At 40.0% G+C, this 10209-nt stretch overlaps 1 protein-coding gene across 3 annotated transcripts in view; it reads left to right on the top strand.

The window, feature by feature from the left end:
- Positions 1–6821: 6821 nt before the first annotated feature.
- NUP54 (nucleoporin 54) overlaps positions 6822–10209 on the top strand; it is a 1988420-nt gene continuing 1985032 nt past the window's right edge. The window contains exon 1 of one of the 3 annotated variants that reach the window (XM_044061230.1): positions 6822–6998. In XM_044061230.1, the coding sequence (XP_043917165.1) occupies positions 6968–6998 (31 nt within the window). In that variant the 5' untranslated portion in view covers positions 6822–6967. The remainder of the gene's footprint in view (positions 6999–10209) is intronic. The other 2 variants (XM_044061229.1, XM_044061231.1) reach the window with 2 other exon arrangements.

Raw genomic sequence — 10209 nt, 5'->3', positions numbered from 1 at the left:
GTCATCCAAGAAGTCCCACCAGACTAGAAAGGATCCGGATTTCACTCAAGGTTCTTTTTAGTGCCAAAAAAGACAGGGAACTGGAGACCAATATTGGACCTCAGCCTTTTGAATAACTTTGTTCAGCAAATGAAATTCCAGATGGTCACGGTTCAGTCTATAATTCCCTTTCCAGAGGAAAACAATTGGATGTGCTCTACAGACCTTCAGGACATGTATTATAGGTTCATAGGTTCATAGGTAGGTACTAGGCTATAGGCCCTAGGGCCTATACAAGCCTAGCCAAAAATGTACCCTGGCTTTCGCCACCCAAGAAAATTATTTTCCTGTGCCCCTGTCAAGCAGAACCACAGAAGTGATCCCCGGGGTGAATTTCCTATTACCCATCCAATCATCAAGATTTTTCTTGAAGAGTGCTAATGAGGAGCTCTGTTTGACATAGATAGGTAGTCTGTTCCAGAGTATGGGAAGTCTCTGGGACAGGAATCTATCCCTCCAGCATGTTCTGTTTATTGTGGTGACAAGGTTTAGGTCCCTAGAGCGTGTAGCTCGGAGGGATTGGGATTTCTTTAAGTGGAGCATGTCCAACAGCTCTGGGTTTGACATAGCTTTGTATGTTAGGCAGAGATCACCTCTGAGTAGGCGATATGCACGGAGTAAAGCTGGAGTTTTTGAGACGGTCATGTAAGGCATCTGTTTGAGGCCAGTAATCCTCTTTGTGAGGTATTTTTGCAGCCTTTCCAGTTGTTGTAGATGTCTTGTGAGGTACATACCAAAAGGGGCGTTGTACTCTATAATGGGTCTAATGAGTGATGAGTAGAGGGGAACAATGACCTCTTTTTTTCTGGATGAGAAACCTTTTGTGATGAGGTGTGCCACGTAGAAGGATTTCCTGACCACTTTGACAATGCGATTATCAAAGGAGAGACTACTGTCCACCTGTGTCCCAAGGTCTCTTATCACACTTTTGGTGTTAAATAGACTACCGCCTATGTGGTAGTTCATGGGTACAGAATTTTTACCAAAGGGGATGACAATGTACTTTTTGGCATTGAGCTTGAGACCATGTCTTTGACACCAGGCATCTGTCTCAGTGAGGCCCTTTTGTAGGATGTCCACATCGTTAGGAGTTTCTATTATGGCTCCTAGTTTGCAGTGGAGGATATCACCCATTGCTACACTCTGAGAGCTTTCCAGCACAGGGATAAGATCTGTTTCCACCCCATAAAAATGGACAAACACCGCAGAAGGTCATTTTTAGTTCAGACTGTTACCCTTTGATCTCACCACAACCCCCAGGTTGCTCACCAAATGCATGGCAGCAGTCACTGCTCATGTGAGACTAGACAGATTCCCGGTGTTTCCTTATATAGATGACTGGCTCCTCACTGTCCCCACCAGGTGTCTACTGCTTCAAGCCACAAACTTCATTTTAAACCTATTCAATTCCTTGTGCATCACAGTCAACAGAGAAAAATCCCAGCTGATTCCCACATAAGACCTACAGTTCATAGGAGCTCATCTCAACACAATCTCTTGTGTAACTTCTCTCCCTCTTCACAGACTACAAAAGATAAGGTCTCAACTACAATTGATAATATCCAAAGGCAAAGTCCTGGCTTTTCTTATCCTCCATGCTTTGAGATCCATGGCAGCAGCAATTACCTTAGTACCTCTGGCAATATTTCACATGAGTCTACTTCAATGGGTCTTGGCTTCATAATGGTCCATCCTAAGATATCCGATGACCTACCCATTCTAATAACAGGTCGTTGCAAAAAGGATTTATCGTGGTGGATGCAGTCAGAGGAAATTCTACTGGGAAGTTCCTTTATTCCTTCTCAGCCCAAGGCCATAGTGACTACAGACATTTCCCAGATTGGATGGGGGGGCATTATCTGGGAAGAACAGTCCAAGGCACTTGGTCTCTGCAAAAGGCCAATTTGCACATCAATGTCCTTGAATTGAGAGCAGTGGTCTTAGCCTTGCAAGCCTTTCATTCTACCCTCCCTCCAGGGACAGTTGCAATTTGATCAGACAACATGTCAGTTGCATGGTACATAAACAAACGGGGTGGAAACAGATCTTACCCCTGTGCTGGAAAGCTCTCAGAGTGTAGCAATGGGTGATATCCTCCGACTGCTTTCTAGTGGTAATGCCTATCCCGGGGAGCTACAACGTGATAGCGGACAAACTGAGCAGATGCATTCTCTGCCTCATGAGTGGCCTCTCAATTGCAAAGTGGTGAAGGAAATTTTTTGTCATTGAGGCCAGTCTTCCTGCAACCTCTTTGCTTCTCCAGTAAACAACAAATGTAGCAGCTATTTTGCCCTAATTTCCCCTCAGAGGGAGTCCCCAAGAGATGCTCTCCTTATCGGTTGGCCCTCGGGTCTCCTCTATGCCTTCCCCCATTTCCCCTCATTTCCCTCTTCTTGAAGAACACCCAAAGGTTGAGAAGCGAAGTCATCCTCATTGCACCCTTTTGCCCTCGGCAAGACTGGTTCCCCTTTCTTTGGCCTCATATGATTCACCATCCATAGATTCTGGACCCAGTTTCAGACCTGCTGTCTCACCCACAGGGACTGGTGCACCCCAACCTTAACACTCTCAAGCTGACAGCTTGGTTCCTCCAATTCTGTTAGTTGCCAGGCAAAATAACATAACATCTCCAGTACAAAAAATTCTTCTAGCTTCTCACAGACCATCCATCAGGAAACTCTATCTTAGCAAATGGAAGAGACTCTCTATTTGGGCCTGTAAGAATAAATTAGATCCAATTTTGGCACCTGTTGAGAAAGTTTTGGAATTTTTAGCTTTCCTTTTTTATCAAGGAGCTTCTGCTTCTACCATTAAAGTTCAGTTAGCGGCCATTTCTAACTTTCACAATGGTTACAATAACTATTCCTTAATAGCCCATCGTTTATGCAAAGATTTCCTTAAAGGTGCCTTACATCTAAAGCCCCCATTCAAGGATCCTATAGCTCCGTGGGATCTGACCCTGGTTTTGCAGTCTTTAGAACTTATTCCCTTTGAACCAGCAGTGGCTTGCCATCTTAAATTTCGCCATGGAAAACTCTTTTTCTAGTGGCCATTACTTCTGCCAGGAGAGTTTCTGAAATTCAAGCATTATGTGCAAAACCCCTGTATCTGTTTTTTCATAAAGACAGGGTTTTGTTGAGGACCAACCCTTCCTTTCTTCCTAAGGTGGTCTCAGAATCTAATATTAGCCAAATGATTGATTTGCCCATTTCTTCTTCAATTTTTCCAATAAAGATGAATACTGTTTGCATTTACTGGATGTTCACAGACAATTACATTTGTACCTCGACAGAACTACAGAGTCTAGAAAATTGGACCAATTATTTGTTTCCTTTTCAGGTTCAACTCTGGGAAAATCTGTCTCAAAAGTTACCTTGTCAAGAAGGTTAAGAGATTGTATTACCTTCATTTATAATCTTACCAACCACAAGTTATCTAAGCCTAGGTTGGGAAGGTGGCCTAATGGTTAAGGTGTTTGCCTTACAAACACAAGGTGCAGGGTTTGAGTCTCACAAGGGATAATTGGTTAGGCTTAAAATAGCTCACAAGGGCAGTTAGCCTAGTACTAACCTATGAGCCTGTAAGAACGCATTCTACTAGATCAATTACCACTTCAGCTGTCTTTCATTCAAAACTTCCATGGACGAGATCTGTGTAGCTGCAACATGGGCTATGTCTCATACCTTTATCACTCATTACAAATTGGATATGGTCTCCAGGGGTAGAGCATCATTTGTCTCTATGGTTCTCAGGAATATCCTTCCATAGGGCAACTCAGGAGCTAAAGCAGCTGGGGACTCTGTCCTATTGGTCAAGAATAAATGAAGACTGACAACATCAGATAAAGAAGTTATGTATTCACCATAATGTTCTATCTGTGTTGTCGATCTTCATTCATTCTTGACATCCCACACTCCTTCCCCCTCCTGTAGCTTTCCTGGAAGATCAGACACTTGTCATGGGAGCCTATAGGTTTGATCTTGGACATAGCCTCTACTCTGCTTATATATTCTTCTGTCATGCTTTGGCTGCAAACTATCTGAGATAATGGAGAGAGGGGCATTGTGGGTAGAGTCTTAGCTCGAGAGTTTTTTGGCTGGTGTGAGCTGTATAACGTCTGAGCCTATTCTGAGGATAGGAACCAAGTCCCATTGGCCAAGAATGAATAAAAATTGACAACACAGATGGAGCATTAAGGTGAGTACATAACTTCTTTTTTGAGGCTGACTAGTAGGGAGCCTGGTATGTTATCAGACCCCACAGATGTAAGTGTTCTTGGCCTTAGATAGTGTTTTGAGAACTTGATTATGTAAGATCTAAAGAGTGATGTGTGAATGTGATCTGAGAATATTGGTGGAGAGAAGGGGATGAAGTTTGAGCTGAATTTGTCTACTAGTAGAGTGGCTATGCCCTCTGGGAGTATGTAGCATAATTTACTATTAGCTCCACATAGTGTAAGGTATTGTTTTTGAGATTCTTGACATGAAAATAAATGTTTTCTCATGCTCTTTTTTTTTTTTACCATTGCCATGGGATCCTTTATATCCAACTAATCTACCACCTGCTCATTTATTAGTATATTAAAGTAATACTTAAAATCCATCCTGATTTGGGACAGACTTAATTTCCTTCAGATATCATATGGTAACAGCTTCCACTGAGGTGAAGTCTGCCTGAGTGTAAATGTGAAGATATTTTGTTGCTTTCCACTTAAGGAAAATGCACTTTTGGAATAAATGCCCATGCTACTTCTTCATGTAAGTGATTAACACCCTGACATATAGCTGTCAGTGATGAGTTCAGAAAGCACCATCATAAAGGGGGCATGGCTTGGGGAGCAGTTTGGAAGGGAGTGGGTAGACATCAATGTGTTGATGTGGGTTTGGCTTGATAGGGGGCAGTTTTCTGGGAGCTGTGAGTACAAATCTGAAAATCCTGGCTAGGCTCCTGACATAGTATGCTTACCTACACCCTTGATTTTGAATATAATGCCTGCACTTATTACATTGTAACTAACAGAGTCACTTACTCCGCAAGGAGTAAGTACCAGATTCAGGAACAGTTTGTATCCTACAGCTGTGAGGCTTATTAATTCAGACACCAACCATACTACCTGATACATTGAAGCCTCTTTTTTTATTTAATCCTGCTGCTCTGAGCTATTGCTGTCAGTATTACTACTACACTATATGATGGCTAAACTGAGTCACATCTAAGGTTAAGTTAAGGTACTTTTCCATTATCTGGGCAACAGTTGTAATGATCGCTTGAAAAGTTAGCACACGATCGCAATGATTGCTGCCAATAATATAAACATCATGCTACCATAATAGGTTTGGAGCAGTATTGTACAAGTCATTGAAGAAAATGGCAGCTTATTTCATTGCCAGTGGCAAGATGATGCTTTGACTTCTAATTGTATGAGCACTGCCTCAGTACTGTAAATGTTTAATTTTATAGCTGTTTCCCTTAGTTTCAGAGTTGGTGTCCTACCGTATGTGCTACTATGTCTGTGTTAATGGTAGGACAATTTATAGACTGCCTGTAAAAGGTATTGTGGAGTTAGGGGTTTCTATATCTGTCCTCAGACAGCCACGTTACTGAATTAATCCTACTACACTGCAAAGTACTTCACGTGATACTGATAAATAAACATACAGCGAAGTTCTTTTTGGGAGGGTGTTTTGTATCTCTCTTCAGGTGCAGGTGTTTTGTAATGCTGGGATTTGGAGATTCTCACAGCGGAACTTGTGGATATGATTTTGAACAGGCTTTCCATACATTGTGGTTCTCAGCTTGCAAGACGAAGCAGAATTAGTTTATGGGGGGATACACTTCCCGGTCTTCACATCTGCAGTCTGATCACTTCTGCATACTGTTGGAATGGACACCTCACCGACTTTTTCACCTTACCTTTCATTCTAAGCACAAACTACAGTGGACTGGTTGCACAGCGAGAATTACTTTAAGAAGATATTTAGGTAGTGTTACGAATTCAGAGTACTTTCAGGCTTCCACAGCTTTTTTTAAGGATGGTGTCTGCGATCATTGCGAACATATGCTCATTACAACTGTTGCCCCAATGATAACGGAAAAGTACCAAGGTTAACAAGTGCAATACAGTAACTAAACAGCTGCTATTCACTAGTCTCTGTTTATTCCCTAACTTAAGGTGAAGGGGTTTGGTGCTAGGCATTTTTTTTTTTATTTATTGTTGGGTAATGGGTATTGAATGTGTTTATATAATGTGAACTACCTCTTGCATGTCATATGTGTTATTTTCTTTCTTATGTTAGTCTCTGATACAACTGTATCTATATTACTTGCACTGTATTTCTCTCGTGAGCTTACATTTGTAATTTCGTTTAGGCTGCACTTGTGTGATCCTAAATGACAATAAAGTTTCTTTGAAAAAAAAAGGATGCAGTCTATAACTTCGATATAGTACTCTTCATGCAACTTAAAAATGGTGTCACTTCTTAAAGCTCTGCACTTTAATTTGTTCACTGACAATGTGTACTGTGCATTTATGGTTGTTACAGTTTTCTTCCCAGAGAAATGGGTCTTCGCACATCCGAACTTTCTCGGTAAACAAATGCCAGTGGATCCATCAAAATAACTTGCACATTTCCCACGCAAACTGTAAGCGACAATGTCAAGAACTACAACTAAGCAACCGTGGGCAAATAAATAATCCGTGCATCTGACTGATCATCTATTACTTTAATGTCGTATTTCTATGCAACGATGGAACTGCTAAACAAATCAAGCTCTCGACCACTACAAGTCGCCAAGCACACTGGCGCGAATAAATAACACCTCCTCTTTCCTCGTCAAAGCACCAATAACAAACTCTTCCATTTTCTCTGCCCCATGACGTTACCAGGGTCCTTACAGGGAGTGTTTAGGTGGTTGCAATTTTAACATCATGGCTTTCTTTGGAGGTAGTGGGGTTTCAGGTACGTGTGGTACTATCAAATTTATTCTGTGGATTACATGATTAATGTGATTTACTATTATAATTTGCCCTCTCTTTCATTTAGTAGTAATATGTGGTTGCAGCATATTACGAGAAAATGAAAGGGCGGTAGTTGTTGACGTACTTTTGTGTAATTGTATGTGTATACGTGTTTCAAAACGTGATTGTCTGAATTGGGGTTATCACGCGACGTCAAGGCAAATTCGTATAACTAGAAAGAAATTAAACTTTTAAATTTGTCTTTTGCAAGACGTGCAGCTCATTGTTAGACAACTACTTGTTCATTTTTTACAGGATTAAGTCTGTGCTTGCTAGTGTAATGCGTCAAATGAATGTATAGATTAGGACTTGTGACCTCTTTTATATGTGTTTTCTTATGCGTGATAATTGGGTAGGATTCCCTGCCTGTTACAGACGCTTTGTGTTGTCTTATGTGCATTTGCTAGCTTGGAAGCTGAAGGAATCGTTGCCAATAGCAAGTTATGACATTTGTTTACTATTCAGTTGCTCTCTATAGTGTGATCATAGCTCTCAGCCTTGTATCACCAAATGAGGAGCACCAGCCCTCATAATGTGGAACAAATTGGGAAAATTTGGAACACATACTGACAGCCTGCTAACAATTTCATCTAGGAAGGTCATAGGATGGTTAAATATGCTTGTTTTACTTATAAAGCAGATCATTTAATGAATTAACAATGGTTATCAGTTAATTCCTAGCACAAAATGTGTGACTGACCTTTTCAGTGTGGAACTTCTAGGATCGTGAACTAATTTAAATTACCCCATTTTCTAATAGATGTATTTTCTTTTGTAGAGCACGAGTATAAGTTTTTTTGTTTGTGGCTTTAATTTCCGCATTTTATACTGTTTTAAAACAAATGTCTTTAGATAGAAATTGTTTGCCTCTTATTTAAATTGAAGTCTAGTATAATGATTGCTGTCAGTAGATTGGTTTACAGAGTTGATGGAACATGTCCACAAAAGTGATCTAATATGCCATAACATTAAAATCTTATAAAATAAAATGTTTAGCTGTGTTTACTAGCCAAAGGAAGTGGATGAAAGAGGGGGGTGTGCTGTGATCCAGCAATATTTGCTTAGGTTTGAAGTTTTATATGTTGATAGAGTAAGAAATATGTAGCCCTTAAGTTATTTATCTCAGAATGTGAAAAAAAATGTGCTTTGAGTGTGTGTTCATCCCAATGTGGAACACAATGACCTCTGGCAGACACTATGGGAACTGGCTGTACTTAGCAAAGGTGTGATGCTGTACACTGAGGACTGGAATCTGGTGATCGGATAGAGGCTGAGGGAGCTTAAAAAGTTAGCTTCCCCCTTTAGGTAGATTCATGGTTTGGTATTTGAAACAGACGTTGTACACTGAGTGTTATTTTCTTTTTCTTTTTGCAAGCCAACTGTACACCTATCATTCTCAGAGGTGTTAATACTGACTCAAAACAATCTGTTTGCGTAGAGTACCTGTGGTGTGCAAAATTGTAGTATCCATAACAGTTTTTAAGGTCACGTGGTCATGATGATTGGAAAAAGTCTTGTGATAATTTGGAATGTTAGTAGGAGCTAGATGAATGTTTCTGTAGGCTTAGCAGTTTTTTTTTTCTTATTGTCTGGGATGTCTTCTGGATGGAAGGAGAGATTCTGTACTGACTTGTTTGGTACATTAGGCCTGTAGTAGGACACTTACAACTAAGATGAAAACTGATAATGTGTTAATTAGGTGTCTTTTGAAATGAAGTCTGGCAGGATATGCTGTCTGAATGCAAAGTAGAGTGAAGTGCTATTAGATGATAAACATCTTATAGGTAACTGATAGAAATGTTGGCCTTTGCTATGTATTTTTTTCAGTTGAATTTATGAAAATACCTTGTTTTTAGCTTTAAGATTTGGCTATCTGCAGGTAGAGAGGATCGTGGCTGACTTTAGAGATGTAGAGTGTCTGTGCAAGAGGGTAGATTTTTGTACCCTTAAGTGTTTTAAAGAAGAGGATCAGTCAGCTGTCCATACTGTGAAAGAGTACTTTGATAGACGTCATCTGCATAAATTAATTTCTCTAGCAGCTCTGTCTCCTGGCCCCCCATGTCAAAGGAGAAATATCTAGACACATTTTACTGATCTACCCAAATGGCTTCTTATTAGTTTATGTAAGTTAGTGATTTGCTTCATTCATTTAGCTAAAGAGGCTCTTCAGATGTTACGCACCTTTTCTCATGGAAAGATGCAGTAATTTACTGTCATTCCCTGCTATGCCCTTGATATTGTTGACTGGTGTCTGATTTATACTGGACTGCAAATTCAAGTCACCGTTTATACGACAGGCTTGTGTTAGATAAAAAAAAAAAAAAAAAAATTAGGGGGCATCCTCTCCTGTAATTGCTTTGAGTGGTACAGAGTGTAGTTGGTTTATGCCCCCCCCCCCCCAATTTCCCTTATTTGGTGCTCTTGGCGCAATATATTAGATTGCCAAATGTTTGGTAGTATGTTTCTGTGGCCAAAGAATATCAATTGTTTATTAATGATTTACTTGTGTATCTTTTAGTCCTGAGGAAAGATATTTATCTCTTCTTTACAACTAAGGTCTTAATAAATTGTCAGCCTACTAAAAGCCCTGTGGAAGCCTCTGGTTATTTCTGAGACCTGAGTTCTGTTTGAAAGTTTTATTAACTTGAGAGTTTAACTAGGTACTACTGTATCTTAGCCTGTAATACATAATACTGAAAGTATTAAGAAATGTAAATACTTTTTCAAGTAGTGGCAAAAGTTTCCAACAGAGATTGCTATCATTTTCTGTTTTTATTCTTTCTATGAGTAGTTTATCTTTTGTGTACTTCTATTAACCCACATAAGGGGATTTCCAATATAGTGAAGGATATAGTGTTGAAATTTTGTTTCAAGAAAAAGGATCGTGGGTGACTGGGAAGAAGTTACGTACAACTTCTGGAGAATAGTGGAGTGAGATTCTTAGTCAGTAATTGTGTCACAGGGCTAATCCACTTGGTTGCCGTGTTCTTTGCTTCTTATTAATTATTCTATATAGTAGTAGTAATAACAATGTACTGTATAGTAACAGTAAGGTAAATAGTATGTTTACTGACTTTATTTGGGATCAGGGAAGAACTTTTGCTTGTGTGTATGACACCCCTGCACTGGCCCAGTAATCAAGGAGCCTCAAT

Source organism: Protopterus annectens, chromosome 2.part0 (assembly GCF_019279795.1).
Source record: "Protopterus annectens isolate FY-2018-M chromosome 2.part0, PAN1.0, whole genome shotgun sequence".
NCBI classification, from domain to species: Eukaryota; Metazoa; Chordata; order Ceratodontiformes; family Protopteridae; genus Protopterus; species Protopterus annectens.
This window is presented reverse-complemented; position numbering and strand designations above follow the sequence as displayed.